We start from the raw sequence: 19,557 nt of genomic DNA, 5'->3' as shown, positions 1-19,557 counted from the left end.
TTTTAAAAAAATAAAACTAAATGTGTTATTATACCAATTTTATTAATAAATTGTAAATTTACTTTTTTATTATTATTACAATTAAATAGAAATTTATTATGATTAATTGAAATTGTTGAATAAAAAAGAAGAATAAATAAAATAACAGGTAATTAAGGGTGATTTTTTTTTTCTTTTTATTTAAAACTATCTAACCATAAACCCAAGAAATCTAAACATCTTATTCACATCCTCAATCATCTGAAAAGGAACGATAGAAAAGCCATATTTACGATAATGAAATCAAAGAAATAAAAACTTGGGGAGATACCAATGATGTCATGCGATAAAACACTGCAAAATGAAACCCCAATATGCTTGAGCCAAGTTGATAAATGACAAAAACGGCATCATTTAATTTCCCCTGTTGAAATCATCTATGTGCTAAAAAAGGAGAATCAAATGTTCTTTGGTTATTTCCTGAACCTTCTCCCGCATTGAAGAAACTCTGAATTCTGGTTTTGAACAAAAGTAGCTCAGAAACATGCAAAAGTGCGAATGAACATAAGCTGATGAAACTCTTTATAAAAGCAAAGCAGCTTATCAAGCATAGTGAACTCTATGGCCAAAAGAAAAAATGCATAACAACAAAATTACCCCCAATATTTGCACAAATGGTCACTTTGACCCTTTTTTTTTTTGAGCATTTCAGTCCTAAGCGTTTCAATTTTTGGTCAAAATAACTCTTGACCAATAACTCTTTTCGATGGAAATCGTTAGTTGACTAACTGTCAACAACATGTTGACGTAACATTTTCACATATGCTTAATTGGTGACATGTCACATACCACGTCACCACTTTGGGTGATGTGGCACATGCCACGTCTTCACTTCGAGTGACAAGCACATGCCATGCCATCACTTCAAGTGACATAGCACATGCCACTCATCAAATAAGCACATGTGAAAATGTAACGTCAACAACATATGTTAATTGTTAGTCAATTAACGGTTTCCATTCATAATGGGTTATTTTGATCAAAAATTGAAATGTTGGGAGCTAAAATGTTAAAAAAAGAAATAGGGCCAAAAGTGACTATTTGTGCAAACGTTGAAGAGTAATTTTATCATTATGCCAAGAAAAAAAAGCATAGTAAACTTACTTAAGGGTTAGTGCCATCGGTAGCTTTCTTGTACTCCGGTTTCAGCTCATATGATCCTTGATTAGTTCCCTTATTGTTGTATATACAGAGGTCTTTAAGTATATCTTTCAGAAATTGCTTCAAAGAGAGAAAGTGTGAAGGAGAATCAGAAAACCGTAAGCTACTGACCGGAATGCAATACGACAATATGTGCCATTTATGCTTCGAGCCAATGACAATTCATCTTTCAAATGCCATATTTAGTGGATGCCAATAAGTTATACCCTGATTTCTTTTTGTAGATTGATGATCCATAGGGAAAAATCTTAAACATCTTCAAGCAAATCTATTTGTTATATCCTGCTAGAATTATTTCAGATTTGCTTTCCTAAAGAAATAGCCTATGGTACTTTGACTCGAAAGTAAGCGTCGAAAAAGGGTCAGCTAGCATTGAATTAATAGGAATGCCAATAGCATTAAGGTTTCAAAAGTTACCGTGCCAGTAGAAATAATCGAGTAAGAAACATACTTCTGGTTGGTCTGTCTCTTGAATCAGTTGTCTTAAAGTCCAATTCGTTTGCCTTTCAAAGAGCTTAAACATGATATCTTCCATCTCTCCACGATCCCTCCGTGTTCGTTTTGTATCTGATGTCTTGGCAGGTGCCTTCTTCTTTTCCTATTGTAAACACATCAGCTCTTCTCATACATATGGACATAAATATATTCTGATTGCATATATGAGAGCGAATGAAAACAGACCCCACAGGAAATATCAGTAAAAGAACATAATATCTAGATAATTCTACATGAAAGAAAGTAGGCATGTGTACATTGAATACAGCAGCGATAATCATCCCTGGCATTGGCCTCATGTGCGATCCATTGTCATTATCGATGACCTGAAATGCAGAATAGGGGCAAAAGTGAGGGAAAGGGGATAAAGGAATGTAAAATATGTGGTAATTTATAACGCCAAAATACCGTATAGGAAATAAGGACACAAATATATAAAGTAATTATTAGAACCTGTATCTGTCTGGATTTGTTCATAGATTTGTTTGTCCGTTCACGGCAGAGTTTCCCATAGTTCTCGATGTTTTCATCATGAGGTCTCATATCAAACTTGTTTAGTATTTTCCCCTCAACTGCAAGCTTTCCTGCAACATAAGACAAATTTCATAAATATCAAGAGTAGTGTTTCTCAATATAGAATCTCCAACTGAGTTTTCTTTTTAAGTTCATCTTGAGTTAACAAGAAAATTGTGAATTTATTCACTGCACTATTTTAGAGAATAGAAAGAAAGACAAATTATAGAAGTACAATTTAATAAGAGAAGAATTTTTTTTTTTTGATAGAAGTTGGAGGTCTCATTAAAAACTCCCTTCGTATTCGTCCACATACTAAGAAGTATGTTAACGAACATAGGAAGGAAGAAAAGAGTACCTCATATTTCATTGAATAAGTGAAGGCACAAGGTTTGATTAAAAGTAGTTCAAAGATGGATATCATGTAAAATACAAGATGACAAACTTACTAGCAGAAACATTTCATCCATGTCAAGTGAAGTATAAAGGCTGGTGTCTCCTGAAATGACACATGCTTACCTTGGGATGTCTGTGAAAACACAGACATTGGAACAAAGTCTTTGGTCATGTCCATTGAATAGCGTTTCGGTGCATCTCCAGTTTCTGTGCCAACCAAATCCATGGTAAACTGAGGTTCAACAAACAACTTATGTAAGAAAAACACAATCAAAGCATTATTATTCTAAGTAAAAGAACATGATTCCACCCTGCACACTCGACTTATTAAGAAATATCAAGCAAAATTGATTGACAAGTTCCGAACAACATCAAAAAAACAAGGAATATGAACATGATTATCGTGACAGCACAAACTGTGTAAAGTAAAATAATGTAATGGAAATCACAGGGACCCAAACGTATGAAACACCTAGAAAGAGTAAATACATAACTACCTAAATTGTTTTAAGACATTGATGCCACATTTGTGAATTTCTCATCCAAATGAGATTGAAAAGCAAAAGCTAACCAACTCCATTTAAAACAAATGGTAAGCCCTGAGAGGTTAAGCATTTTTGTTATAATTCCTAATAGTTTGTTCAAGCTATTGATCATTAAACATCTATAACATCATTTGCTAAGTCTTCAACTACTTCTGAAACCATGTTATTTCTTTCAGCTAACTTTCATTAACAGTGATAGTCATAACTTAAAGTTTTATGGTTTCAACTTTCAACTAACTCCATTACTATGACTACTGCTATCACCATCAAGCCTTTCTCTAAAGCATCGATTACGAATAAAACAATCAAACACTCAACATCAACACAACTATATATAATATATATATATATATATATATATATATATATATATATATATATATATACACACATGCATATATAAGCCAAATCCACTAATATAACAAGATTTATTCTCCCATATGAACATCATAATAATTTATTGTGAATTAACATATAAGTTCACCCAAAGAGCAAAACACATTATTTGCTAAGTAAATTACTAAATGATAAAGAACAAAACAAACCGAGTTTCAAAGCTTTCATCATACATTAATAAGCAAACATTCATTATTTTATCACCCCAAAGAGCAAATAGGAAAGAAAAAAAGCATGAAAACCAGAATTTCAAAAATCGTAAAAAATTATATATAAAATTGAGTTGGAAACGTTGTCCAATAATGAGTCTCTACAGTATCCGATACAAATTAGTGATCGAATGGGTTGGAAACCGATAGTCACACTAGAAAAATCGTAAAAAAACACAACGTATGAAGAAAACTAAAAAAACGAAAAGAAAATAAAAAATCCACTAAGGGGAATAAGCAATGCATGCAGTGGAAAAAACACAGAAAATCAAAAAAAAAAAAAAACCAGACTCTAAAACCCTATCAATCCATATAAACAAAAAAAATCCCTGAAAAATCACACGATAAAGGACAAATGCATGTAATGAACCAAACCCAGAAAATGACTACACTGTTTTGTTGGAAAAAGATGGAAACCTGAGGAGAAGAGGAGTCATTATCATCACTAGAGACACAAGGGTCAATGGAAAGAATAACTTTGGCAACCGCTTGAGAAGGAGAAGCTGAAGAAGAAGAAGGTTGAGGGGGTTGGAGAGAGCGTGAAACCAAACGAGGGCACTTCATTAACCACATTGATCTTTCGGCTTTGCTTGTTTCGAGATAGATATCCTTGTTTTCCATTGAGATTTCTTCTTTGGAAGACGAAATGTGAAATATATATATATATATAGCAGAAATAAAGAAGGAACGGTTTCTTCCTTTGAATGAACAAACTTTTGGTAAAACGATAGAGTTTATATAGGGAGTTGGCACTCGGAAGATCTTTTTGTTTTTATTTTACGTCTTAAAAACTTTTAGCTGTACCTTAATAATTTTTGGTATATAAAGTTTTCGTTAAAAAAATGAGTGTTTAACTTTTTTTATATATTTTTAGATGTCTATTATTAAAATGTTGTACATATCAGGTTTAGATTTTTTAAATAATATTTTTAAATAATATTTTATTTTAAAAAATCAAAAAATATATAAACGTGATATTTAACGATTTTTTTTAACAATATGCACTTAAAAGTATAACGGAAAAAACATTATACACATATTTTAATAAAAAAAAATCTTTAAACATTAAAAGCCAATTTGAGGTAGAATTTAAGCACCAAAAAGTGTATTAAACTTTATTTTATTCTAGTTTAAATGAATTAAATCTAAGCTTTGTATTGAACTATAAAAGGTTTTAGTTTTGTTATTGAATTTAAATTTTAATATAAATATTTAGATGTTAATCTATTAATAATTTAATAATGTGATACTTTGACGTTCATGCGTGTAAAGGTTGAAATTTAATAATTAAGTTTTTATTTTTATTTCTTCATTTTCTTCGTCAACGTTAATTTTGTATATATCTTTTAATTATTTTGTATGTATCTTTAAATTATTATTCTTCGATCTCTTTTACTATTATCCTATATATTAATAAATTTCTTATTATTTTTATCGATTTAGATTTTTAAATTTCTTTAAATTAATGAAATTAAACACAACAAAATCCATTAATTTTGAAAGTTAAGGAATTTATTAGATTTGATAGGTTTTGAAGTAACGATGAGAAGTATTCTTTTAACAATACACACATCTTACAATTAATCTCATCAGATGTATGTCAGAGGAAATCAAATTATTAAAACATTAAATCTTTATATGAATTCTTATTGATTTTAAATAAATTTCATGAAAAAAAAACAAATTTAATATGAAGAAATAAAACTAAAATGTAGACATTTTGATACTGATTATACCATAAATTAAGACCTTTAACAGACTACAATTAGTTAACAATTATATGTAAATACCAAAATAAATCGTAAACTAAACCTTAGAGCTTAACAGTAAAAGATTTAAAATTTTTGTTATTCACAAATTAAAATTCACGAAAAGATAATGATTTCACGACCTAATGTTTATATTGAAGAAAAAATATTCCACGTATAGCATGAAATCAAGGCAGTTGTTGATTTAAACCATAATAAAAATAATATGCATTCATATTTGTTTAAGTGATATGTTTACATTTAAACTGCCATGGAATCAAGGCTGCTGCCTCCGGAGGAGCTTTGCTTCCTCTCCGCTTGAAGAGACCGGCATAACAAGCATAATGATTTGAGCTTTTCTTTCTGGTTCTTCGTCTTCTTGAGTTGTTTCTTGTCAGGTTTGCACCTGAAATTTGTGAGAAAGGATTGCAGAAGAAGAAGAAGAAAAGATAAGTTTACATAAAACGGATTCTCAATTTTCATTCATAACCCTAGATTTTGCTTTCAATCCATATATATATTTTAGGCTATTCAATTATTTATTGACAGTTGTGATATTCCTTAACAACTCTAACCGTTGTCCTTGCTTCCTTCAGTCGTGACTCACCCTTCCTCAGTCCTTGCTTGCTGTTGTAACTCAATCCCTTCTTCAATTTTAACTGCATCAGGTAAGTTCTCCATTTCCCCTCTTTTATAATTAAAAATCCCTAATTCTTTTTCCAAATTCCCAATTTCCTGACTTGCAATCCCTAAATTCCCAATTTCCAAACTCGTAGTCCCTAATTCTTGACCCCCAATCCCTAATTTTTCCTCCAGATCCATGACAATACCTCCTCCTGCAGTCGATGCTTGTCCCCAAGGATCGAAGTCAGGGAACTGTGACTTTAACACTGTAAAGTCTTCCCAGGTAGCATTTTTTGGACCCAAATTGACCCACTAGATTAACAACTGAGTTATTGCTTTCTTGTCTTTCTTCACCATTCGTTTGTCTAATACCATGAGAGGATAAACACGAAGCTGACCATCCGCAGTGACCTCTGGTAGATCTCGAGAGATAATTGTCTTGTTGAAAACATTTTTGTTTCGATATAACAAATTAAGTTTAAATGCATTTTAAGATTTTACAAATAATTTTCTAAAGTATATTCGATTCAATTAATCGAATATCAAATTATTAATCCAAGTCTTTCAAGATCATTTCAAACCTTACTAAATGTGTAAAATTGTGTTTTATACTTAAACTATTTTTGAAACAATTTTCACAAAGTATTTTGAACCAAAATCAAGCCTAAAATCAAATTTTCAAAGTGATGCACCGATGCACCAATCCATGCATCGATGCACCATGGAATTAATTGAACATCGAATGCATTTTATGCATCGATGCACATACCATGCATCGATGCACTTAGATCATTTGATGCATCGATGCACTCTGGCTATTTTGAAACATCGAATGCACTTGATGCACTGATGCACTCTTAGTGCACCGATGCACTAAGGGTCCAACGGTCAAAATATTTGAATTTTACACTGATGCATCGATGCACCATGGGTATGCATCGATGCACTGACGCTCTCAACTGATTTTATTAATTGTTTTCACACTTAAACGGCTATATTGACTCCACTAAGCATCCCCAACGTTTAGAATCATTTGAAGGTGTATTTAAACAAGCTTAGAAGCCATTGATCAAAAACAAGAAAGAAGAAATCATTGAGAAACAAGAGAGAAAGCATCAAACATCAAGTTTGTGCAATTCAAGCCAAATATCCTTTCAATATTCATTTTGCTTTCAAGAATACAATTTATGCTCAATTGTAATTATATTTGAGTGTTCTTATCTTGTTATAGAATTGTGCAAACATATTGCCTTGTGAGGTTTTCTTTGTAAGTTTGCAAATTTGTGTATTTCTCTTTGAAAAAGAGTGTGCTCAAGAATTAGGGTATAATTTTTGAGGGAGTTGTAAGGTTACTCTTTGTCCTCAAAAGAAAGAACAAATTAGTGAATTTGTTGGAAAATCCTTAGTGTGGATAGCTAAGGTAGTGGACGTAGACTTTGGTTGAGAAGTCGAACCACTCTAAATCGTTGTGCAATTATTTTCAATTTTCTGCAAAAGCTTCCACCAAAATTTTAATTGCCAATTCACCCCCCTCTTGGCCGATTCCGTCAATCGATTAACTCAATAATTGGTATCAGAGCCTCACTCATTTGAAGGTTTAACCACCTCTTGAGTCGATTCGAGAAGAGTTAAATCGATAAAGATGACGTCCACTTCCGGTTCATTCTCTATGGAAGAATCTAGACCAATTGACGTGCCTCCACACTTCAACGAGACAAATTATCTTCATTGGAAGAGGTTTATGATGATATTTATCCAAGCATTTGATATGGAAGCTTGGATGATAATTGAGAAAGGATATTTCTCTCCTACAAAGAAGGCAAAGAAGTGGAGTGATCAAGAACGGAAGAAAGCTCAACAAAACACAAAGGCAATGCACATGTTGTTTTGTGCAATTGATCCTAATATATATATAAAGGAGTTTCTTCTTGATCAAATGCCAAGGAAATGTGGGATAAGCTTGAAGAGATCTATGGAGACAAGGAAGAAGAAGAACCAATAAAGGTGATGTCTCTATTAGCTCTCACAGAGCCAAAGGTATCTTCTAACTCAAATAAATTAAATTTAAAATCTTTTAATGAGTTACAAGATGCTTATGATGAATTATTTTCAGAGTTTGAGACCATGAACTCCAAATATAGGAATTTGATTTATAAATTTATAGCTAAAAATGATCTTATTTTTGAAAGCTAAAACAGACTTGGAAAAACAAAATGAAATGTTAGAAAATGAGTTAGAGATTTCAAAACTAAAATCTGAAAACTTTGAAAAAGAAATTTTCAAATTAAAAAAACTTCTTCTAGAAACGAAAATGAATTTTGAAAATCAAAATGAATTCTTGAAGAAGGATTTAGAGCTTTCAAAAATGAAATTTGAAAGTATTGAAAAAGAAAATTTTGATTTGAAAATTAAGCTTGAATGTTTAACAAAAGAAAAAGAGATCATTTTAAATAATTCATCTAGTTCAATAATGACAATATGTTCACATTATCATTATCATGGTCATAAGGAACATACTTGTCCTTTAAAGAAAGGAAAAAGATTTAAAATTAGACAAGTATGGGTTCCAAAAGGAACAAGGGGCATTGAAACTAACATTCACGGATCCAAAGCAATTTGGATACCAAAATCTACTTAAATGTCTCTTATAGGTGTGTGGGAGCAATGGTGATAAAGATGATGATATTCAAGATGCTCTAGACACACATGAAAAAGGAATGAGTAACCTCTAAACTTAATGTAATTATTTTATTTGGTTTCTCATTTAGTTTATGCATGCATGAGATTTTAAATGTTCTAAATTATTATGTTTTATCTCATGTACGTTTAAAGATATTGTATGATGAACATAACAATTTTTGATAATGTTTTATAAACTCTAGTTCATCATATTAATTTTTGGTCAAAATTGTTTTTAAAATGCAATTGATATCGATTTTTCAAGAAATTTGGTTTTACAAATTTTTGACCTTAAACTTTTTAATGTTTATGCATAGATTTCAAATTTTCAATGATATCAACTTTTAATGCATAACATTTTCAAAAACTTTATGCATGTGCTCTTAATCTCGATAATCTACATTGCATAATGTTTTGTATGTGAATGAATTAAAGCATAATCCGATTAGATGAATTTGACAAAAGATACAATGTCTTATTTTTAAAATTAAGTATCTGCAAAATTGATTGACATTGCATCTACCTTGATTATGCTTGTTGGTCATAGAATAGGAAACATATACATGGTGCATTTAGATTCTATTGATATGACTAATTTATGCCTAGTTGCTAAGGATGAGCATGATAGTTGGCTATGGCATAGGAGACTAGGACATGCTAGTATGAGTGTTTTGCAACGGTTAATTCAAAGAGACTTAGTAAGAGGGCTGCCTAAACTGAAATTTGATAATGATAAATCTGTGATGCTTGTGCTAAAGGAAAACAAAAGCGAGTTTCTTTTAAATTCATTAATGACGTATCAACTAGTAGAGTATTACAATTGATCCATATAGATCTTTTTGGGCCAACTAGGACTACTAGCTTGGGTGAAAAACAATATGCATTTGTCTTGGTAGATGATTATTATAGATATACTTGGGTTCTATTCTTAAGTACTAAAGATGAAGCATTAGAAAAATTCATTACATTTTCAAAAGTAATCCAAAATGAAAAAGGTTACTCTATAACTAGTGTTAGGAGTGATCATGGAACTGAATTTGAAAATCTTGGATTTACTGAGTTTTGTAATTTTAATGGTATTAACCATAATTTTTCAGCACCTAGAACCCCTCAACAAAATGGAGTTGTTGAGAGGAAAAATCGAACTTGAGAAGAAATGGCTAGAACCATGCTTTGTGAAAACAATTTGCCAAAATATTTTTGGGCGGAAGCTACAAATACCGCTTGTTATGTTATAAATCGAGTAATCATTAAGCATATTTTAAAGAAAACTCCATATGAACTTTTCAAAAATAAAAAGCCTAACATTATTTATTTTCATCCTTTTGGATGTAAGTGTTTTGTTTTAAACAACGGTAAAGACAATCTTGACAAATTTGATGCTAAAAGTGATGAAGGAATTTTTCTGGGTTATTCCTTAAATTCTAAAGCTTATCGAGTATTTAATAAAAGAACTTTAGTTGTAGAAGAGTCTATACATGTTGTTTTCAATGATAATCTCCTTCCGAGGAAGGATTCTTGCTTGAATGATGATGTAGGTATTATAAATACAAATGACGTTAGACATGACGTTGGAGAACCATCATCAAAGGAAGAAACGAAAAATGAGGAATGTAACACCCCCAACCCATACCCGACCCGGATATAAGTTTGAGATGTCACATTGACTTTTCAAACTTTGACTCTTGACAAAATTCAAAGAAAATTTAAAATTTTCATTAAAGTAAAAGCGGTTTAGTTACATAAATTGACCACAATACCCAAAATCAATCAGAGCATAACTAATTCAACCAATTAGTACATGCCAACTATACTCAAAATAACCAAAAACATTTAAATCCTCTATTTTCTGATCTGAAATTTTGTAAGGGAGGTGCTGACCTGTCTTACTCTTCTTCTCTTCTCTTCTCGCTTCTGTAACCTACGTGTGAAACAATCACACGCTAAGTTGATGACTTAGTGAGGCATAAAAAACACATATAATGAAATTCATACCCACTAATCATGCATGATTGTTTTATGCTATCAAATCATATAGCTTATTTACATATACATCAACATATATATGCACTTGTACCATGTCACGAGAAACACACATATCATTATATCAAAACATACATATTTATGTACAATCATTTCTATTATTATCAATTTGTACATTAGTCCTTATAATTTTATACTCTTATCCATAATATCCTTAATTATCACATCATAGCACATATATCAGTTCACAACGAAATAAACATATAATCATACCAAGTTTATTTATCTTATTATTTTTATTAGCCCATGAACACATGTGAGAACTATAGATATGTGAGTCTATAGAGGTTGTGCACTAATACTGTCACCACAGCTTGTATAAATGCACCGAAGTGCCACGTAGAATTGTACCGTAGTGCCGCGTAGAAATGCGCCGAAGTGCCACGTAGAATTGTACCGTAGTGCCGCGTAGAAATGCACCGAAGTGCCATATAATAATGTCCATAAGGACCACATATCATTCCTTAAGAATCATATACATATACTAGGGATCAAGTATGTGTCTCACAAGACTTCACACATGTTCCAAAGAATATATATATGTCCCGAAGGACCGCGTAGACCCTCGACTCTTGGCATACCAACTATACCCCTAGCTCTCATGACACATAACATGGACATTATCATTTATGTCATTTCACATGTTCACATATTCATATTACCTGGGCACATAGTTTCATAGTTTTTGAACATAACTCATTATCACATTTTCATATAATCACATAGTCACATAGTTCACTTACACGTAGATCATTTCCATATAATTCACATGTTACATATCTCAGGTTCTTGTATTCATATAACATATAATCACATAGATTACTTTCACATATACATTTTCTCATATAGTTTCTATCATTTCTCACACAATCACATTTATTCATGTATAGTATTTCATATAAACCGTATAATAATGGCATATACTCATATCACTGAATAACTTCACCTGAATATATCTTTTGTTCATTTCAATGCTTAAATCATATAACACATAAGTTTTCCTTATGTCATTTATGCTACTTATTCATATAATCTTATGTTATCTCCTAGGTAAATGCTACCTAACTTATCTCATTTTCCATTTATACCAGTTTAATCTATTTATTTTGTTAAATTTTACTTAAATCCTATACTATAATTCTCTTTAAATATACTTCTTCTCTATAACACTTATCTTATCGTTTGGCATCATCATTTATACTCAATTCCCTTCACTAATATATTATTCTCATATTACTCTATAGTCTAATATTATTTAACTCATCACCCTTCTCCTATAGTCATATAAATCTATTATATTGATTCTTATAATTGATCACATTTACTATGTAACATGTATGGTCACCTATCATATAACCTATTTCACATTCTCATGTAATCATATAGATCATTCATATTAATTCCTATAACTTATCACACTGCATACATTCACACAAATCATTTAATACATACTATAATATATCTATAACATATACCCAAATCAAACATATGCCTATGATCATACATTCAGGACTTTTAATATAGGAAATAGACTTGTCGCAAGTCTTATTTCCGTTAAATATTATAAACTAACTTGTATGCACTCACCTGGCCTCACTAGTCAATTCCAATCTCTTATCTTTCCCCTTGATCAATCTTACTTGTCAATGATTCCGGAACTTGATTAGGCTCTGAATCTACATAATTATACATTTTAAGACAATTATTAGATACCTACACCTTGTAATTTGATACTAGCAACTTAAACGAACTTATTAAACCAATATTCATAATTTTCCTTTAGGGGGAATCGATTCCCTACTATGGGGGTATCGATTCCCTCATGACATTCTGGAAATTTTTGTTCGTTTGAAGGGGTATCGGTTCCCCTTGAATGGGTACCGATTCCCCTTGCCTATAAATCATATTTTTAGCTCGAAAATCACTTCATTTTCAGCTCAACACTTTATAATTCACACTATTTAATATTCCTAACTTTCATACACATACTTAAACTCATTTCTACTTCATAATCACTTCTTTAAACTCAAAATTCTATCATTTACATGGCATTCAAGAATCACACTAAATTTTCAACATGTTCTAAAACTCATTCTATCACTTCATATCTCTTAATTTAACCCTTGACAAGTCAAATTAAACTTCAAAATCTATTAACTCATTCTATTTCAAAAATTCACTTAAAAACTCATTTTTCTTAATTTCTCATAACTTGCTAATCTTTGAGTTTTAAGCCACCTAAAGTTTTCCTTAATCTTTCTTAACATCCCAAGAATCAAAACAAGCTTTAAAACGAAAGAATTAACCAACTGAAGACCCACTTACCTTATACAAGGCTTCACGGTGGAGAGGAGGAAGAAGAAGACTGAAGAATACTCTGGAGAAGTTATCTCCTTTCCCACGTTTTTATATCCCTTAAAAAGAGAATAAAAATCTTCTCTTAGAAAAGACCATAATACCCTTGTTATTTCCAAACTTTACCATTAAATCCAACATCAACTTTCTTCAATTAAATCCATAAACTTTTAACTTATTTCAAAATCGAGCACATAGTTTTTTAAAATTTACAATTTAGTCACTGACCCTGATTTGGGATGTTACAAGGAAACTCATGATCCTCTCGAGAATCCAACCATTGAAGAAAGGGAAGTATCTTACCCAAGAGAGTACAACTATGTCAAGGATGGTGAAATCATAGGTGATCCATCCAAAGGGGTAACAACTTGATATTCTCTTAGAAATATTTGTAATTATGTTGCATTTATCTCATGCATAGAGCCTAAGAATATTAAAGAAGCATTAAATGATGAACATTGGATTATTGCTATGCAAGAAGAGTTAAATCAATTTGAGAGAAGTAAAGTATGGACATTAGTTGAAAGGCCTAGTAATAAATCTACTGTAGGTACTAGATGGGTATTTAGGAATAAGCTTGATGAGAGTGGTAATATAGTGAGAAACAAGGCTAGACTTGTTGTTCAAGGGTATACTCAAGAAGAGGACATAGACTATGATGAAATATACGCTCCCGTAGCTAGGATGGAAGCAATTAGAATGTTATTAGTGTTTGCATGTTTTCATGAATTTAAATTATATCAAATGGATGTTAAAAGTGCATTTTTAAATGGTTTTATTAAAGAATAAGTGTATGTGGAACAACCTCAAGGTTTTGAAGATTCAAAATTTCCGGATCATGTTCTTAAATTGACAAAAACACTTTATGGTTTAAAGCAAGCTCCTAGAGCTTGGTATGAAATATTGTCAAACTTTTTAATTGAAAAAGGTTTTTCAAAAGGGAAGGTTGACACTACATTGTTTTTAAAGCATAAAGGTAAAGATTTATTAGTAGTTCAAATTTATGTTGATGATATAATATTTGGTTATACTAATGATGTTCTTTGACAAGATTTTTCTAAGCTAATGCAAAGCGAATTCAAAATGAGCATGATGGGGGAGCTCTCATTTTTCTTGGGACTCCAAATCAAGCAAAGAAAAAATAACATCTTCATTAATCAAGCTAAGTACGTCAAAGATATGCTCAAGAAGTTTGGACTGAAAAATGGCAAACCTCATGACACTCCAATGAGCTCTTCAACAAAGCTTGACTTAGATGAAGGAGGTAAATGTGTAGATGTTAAATTATATAGGTCAATGATTGGATCTTTGCTTTATCTAACTGCAAGTAGACCGGACATTATGTTTTGTGTTTGCTTATGTGCTAGATTTCAATCATGCCCTAAGGAATCACATTTACTAGCTGTTAAGAGGATCTTTAGATACCTTAAGGACACTCCTAGTTTAGGACTTTGGTATCCTAGAGACTCTAGCTTTAGCTTGCATACCTTTTCTAATGCGGATTATGGATGATGAAAATTAGATAGGAAAAACACCTCCGGTACTTGCCAATTCCTTGGAAATATGTTGATTTCTTGGTTTTCAAAGAAACAAAATTGTGTTGCATTATCTACCACTGAAGCGGAATACATTTCAGCCGGTAGTTGTTGTGCACAAGTTTTATGGATGAAACAACAACTTTTTGATTATGGAATTGAAGTAGGAACTATTCCTATCAAGTGTGACAATACTAGTGCTATTTGTCTCACTAAAAATCCCATCTAACACTCTAGAACTAAGATTATTGAAATAAGACATCACTTCATTAGAGACCATGTCGCAAAGGAAGATGTAGTTCTAGAATTTATTGATACTTTGCACCAATTAGCGGATATTTTTACAAAGCCTTTAGACAAGGAAAGATTTTGGACACTCAGGAGAGAATTAGATTTAACCAACCTATATTCACTTAGTGTTTAAAATAATTTTAGCACTTTTAAGAATAAATGAAAAATGCTTATAATAATAATTTTTGATTGCATTCTATGCTATTAGTTAGGGGGAGTTTATGTTATTTGGTGAAAATTAATTTTATGTTCAAATGTAGTTTAAAGAATAATTTGATTGATTGAACATGATTAATTTTCAATATATGAGTTACCAAAACAACTAGAGCTAATTAATATAGCATTTTGAGTGTTTAAAATGAGTTTTTGACATTTTTGTGCTTAATGCATCGATTCACTTAACAGTGCATCGATGCATCCCTTTGAATGTGCATCGATTCATCTTGCTGATGCACTGATGCACGCCTTGAATGTGCATCAATGCACAGGGTCATGCATCGATGCATCCGTCGGGTTTTAGGTTAAAAAGGCTTATTTCTCATTTGTTTCAAAACCTAAAACTAAACTCTCTTAGTCGTTCGCCTCCTCTCTCTTTCCTACTCTCAAAATTGCTCCAAATCCTTGGTTTTTGATCGGAATCTTCGAGCTTTTCAACTCCTAATCCTGCTTTAATCATTAATTCGTGCAAAACATCAACACATCCCTCTCAATCCGAAATTTCAAGGTAAACTTTTCTAAAATCTCATTTTATCAATTTTCGATCTTAGGGCTAGTTTTGATTAGTTCTAGGATGAACATTATATCGGGCATTGGTTATATGATGATTTTAAACTAGATTTTACAACAAATTTCATCAAAAACACACAATTTTTCAAAATTGTCTTTGAAATTCGAAATTAAAAAAATTATTTTCGAAAATCATTGATGTTTTTGACTTCTTTATATTGTTTTTATGAAAACTATATGTATTACAATATTTCCAATGATATTTTCAAATAGTTTTCAAAACTTTGCCCATTAGGATTGTTTTAGAGAACCTTGATTATTGCGGACTCAATTGAGTTTTGGGATTGATTATTGTGCATACATGTTTTTCAATTTGCAGGTTATCTATTTCTTTTCTTTTTTCCGATCTCTAAACCATGTCTAATCCCAAATGCCCTAGGACTTCATCGAGTCATTCTCGTTCAAACCAACCTCCTAATCCCGTTCCTCCTCCACCTACATCTATATTAGGATCTTATTTTAACATGTCTGAGCATCGTAGAGACGAACTGTACTCTAGGTACAGAAACTCTTTTCAAACTTATAGAATCCGGGAAGAGCGTATTCCTTCTCTTCAAGCTATGATAGATATTAACTTTGAATACCTTCCGATTCTTAAAGCTTGGAAGTTTGATAAATTGTTTCAGCTCAAACCTATCGTCTATCAACAATTAGTCCGCATTTTCTATTTCAATGTGGTATGTATTCAAAACGAAACTCAATGTGGAACTATAGCCATTAGATCTTATCTTTTAGGCCAATATATTAATATTGACCCCGAGACTATAGGTTTCCATTTTGGGTTAGATGATGATGAGATACATAATGAGAATGAAACTGTAGATTATCCCTATCTTCCAAACGCTAGTGTTAGGACTCTACGATCTCATCACGATCGTTTTCTTCATCTGATGATCTCTAGGTGGTTTAGACCATCCGGAGGTAGGTACTCCACTCTTCGTATTAGGGATTTGTGGTGGATGCAATCTCTCAAGAATAAAATCAAAATCAATCTACCCCACATTATCTTCAGTCAACTAGTTGATGTCATAAATATTGTTCCTTCAAAACATGTCGAAACATTAGTTTATGGATGTCTTCTTAGTAACCTCTTTATCAAACTTGGTCTAGACGTATCTCTCAACAATCCTGTCCCACTCCAAAACCAAATCAATCTTACTTCCTTGAAGAAAGCAGATTAGAAACAAGACGAGGAAACCAGTCTTTGGTTTTTTTGACCCAGAAAGCAAACCCCATGAGCTAGTTCTTCACGAGCTGCTCCTACCATTTCTCGTGCTCCTCCTCCTCCTCCGGCACCGGCTGTTGACGATGATCCTGAGTTTCAACAACTTATGCAAGATATTGATGATCACGTTCCAGATGATGAGCCTGCACTGGAACCGACATGGCAAGAAGATCAAATGCCACCATATTTTCGATCCTTCTTGGAGTCGTTTGATCTGAGGTTTGCCTCCATGGAGTCTCAGATTACTGAGTTTTAGCGAGAGATGCGTGAACGTATGGACGCGCTCACTCTTGAAGTTCGAGCACATTATCCTCCTCCTCCCGACCCTCTGATGGATTAGACCTTTTCTCCATGCTTTCTTAGTATTTCAAACTTGGATTATTTTTGATGTTTTTGGATTGTTTGTTTTGGATTGTTAAATGCTTTAATTTGTTATGGTTTGGATGATTGGATTTTGAACTTTATATATATATATATATATATATATATATTTGGTTTGGTTGAATTTTCTTATTTTTGCATCATTAGATATATTTATGACCAATTTACCATTTCACATTTGATTTGAATATTGATTATGAACACTAATGGCTAACCTCTCTTTTGATCTTTGATCTTAGAAGCTTAAGCTATATTCAATTAAAATGTTTAATCAATTGGCTATGTTTTTCAAAGTCTTCTTTCACTCAGTTTTTGAGTCTTTTTGATTTAACAAAAAGGGGGAGAAGTGTTAAGTGTTAAAAGTTTTAAAGGGGAGAAGTGTTAAAGTAAGGGGGAGTAATTTCAAACTTAATTTTTCAAAATCGATTTCAAAATTTTTAGAAAATATTAAAATAACACAAATGTTTTGTTATATAAAAAACGGGGAGATTGTTGAAAACATTTTTGTTTCGATATAACAAATTAAGTTTAAATGCATTTTAAGATTTTACAAATGATTTTCTAAAGTATATTCGATTCAATTAATCGAATATCAAATTATTACTCCAAGTCTTTCAAGATCATTTCAAACCTTACTAAATGTGTAAAATTGTGTTTTATACTTAAACTATTTTTGAAACAATTTTCACAAAGTATTTTGAACCAAAATCAAGCCTAAAATCAAATTTTCAAAGTGATGCACCGATGCACCAATCCATGCATCGATTCACCATGGAATTAATTGAACATCGAATGCATTTTATGCATCGATGCACTTAGTGCATTTGATACATCGATGCATAAGACCATGCATCGATGCACTCTGGCTATTTTGAAACATCGAATGCACTTGATGCATCGATGCACTCTTAGTGCATTGATGCACTAAGGGTCCAACGGTCAAAATATTTGAATTTTACACTGATGCACCAATACACCATGGGTATGCATCGATGCATTGACGCTCCCAACTGATTTTATTAATTGTTTTCACACTTAAACGACTATATTGACTCCACTAAGCATCCCCAATGTTTAGAATCATTTGAAGGTGTATTTAAACAAGCTTAGAAGCCATTGATCAAAAACAAGAAAGAAGAAATCATTGAGAAACAAGAGAGAAAGCATCAAACATCAAGTTTGTGCAATTCAAGCCAAATTTCCTTTCAATATTCATTTTGCTTTCAAAAACACAATTTGTGCTCAATTGTAATTATCTTTGAGTGTTCTTATCTTGTTATAGAATTGTGCAAACATATTACCTTGTGAGGTTTTCCTTGTAAGTTTGCAAATTTGTGTATTTCTCTTTAAAAAAGAGTGTGCTCAAGAATTGGGGTATAATTCTTGAGAGAGTTGTAAGGTTACTCTTTGTCCTCAAAAGAAAGAACAAATTAGTGAATTTGTTGGAAAATCCTTAGTGTGGATAGCTAAGGTAGTGGATGTAGACTTTGGTTGAGAAAGTCGAACCATTCTAAATCGCTGTGCAATTATTTTCAATTTTATGCAAAAGCTTCCACCAAAATTTTATTTGCCAATTCACCCCCTCTTGCCCGATTACGTCAATCGATTAACTCAACATGTCTTGTTCCCAATCTTCTTCTTCAACAAAATAATATGGAAAACATGGTGTATTTTTTTGTTGTCAGGTAGTTGTAATCTGTAAGCCACTGAACCAATTCTTTCTATGACTTTGTAGGGTCCATAATATCTTGCAAACAACTTCAAATTTTTCCTGAGGGCTACTGATGTTTGCCTATAAGGCTGTAGCTTGAGGTAAACTTCATCACCAACCTGAAACTCTCTATCACTTCTCTTTTTATCAGCATAGTATTTCATGTGTTGTTGTGCTCTGTCAAGTTGATCTTGTAGGACAGTATTCATATTATCCCTTTCTTGTAATAGTTGTTGTACATCTGTCACTCTAGAGTCTGTTAGCCATGTCATAGTAGGAGGAGTATTGTAACATCCTCAATACCAGGTTAGTGACCAAATTATAATATATCAGAATTTGGTGAATAAAATGGAATAGTTAAAAAGTTCAATGATTTATTTGGAAATATTACCTAAAAGATGCTAGTAATTATTAAAGGTATTAAA

General features: G+C 31.9%; 1 protein-coding gene across 1 annotated transcript; it reads right to left on the bottom strand.

Annotated features, from left to right (window-relative positions):
* Positions 1-1,143: 1,143 nt before the first annotated feature.
* On the bottom strand, positions 1,144-4,392 carry LOC120115461 (general transcription factor IIF subunit 2-like). The gene is made up of 6 exons (XM_039136182.1): positions 4,172-4,392; positions 2,728-2,836; positions 2,149-2,279; positions 1,953-2,021; positions 1,652-1,798; positions 1,144-1,260 (listed from the first exon to the last, which is right to left on the bottom strand). Exons 1-6 carry the CDS (start codon positions 4,373-4,375, stop codon positions 1,144-1,146), a joined length of 777 nt encoding a protein of 258 aa, XP_038992113.1. The 5' UTR covers positions 4,376-4,392.
* Between the last annotated feature and the right edge of the window lie 15,165 nt (positions 4,393-19,557).

This window comes from Hibiscus syriacus, unplaced genomic scaffold, assembly GCF_006381635.1.
Source record: "Hibiscus syriacus cultivar Baekdansim isolate YM2019G1 unplaced genomic scaffold, ASM638163v2 tig00110264_pilon, whole genome shotgun sequence".
NCBI classification, from domain to species: Eukaryota; Viridiplantae; Streptophyta; class Magnoliopsida; order Malvales; family Malvaceae; genus Hibiscus; species Hibiscus syriacus.
Note: the sequence above shows the minus strand (reverse complement) of the source record. Positions and strands in the feature narration are given on the sequence as shown.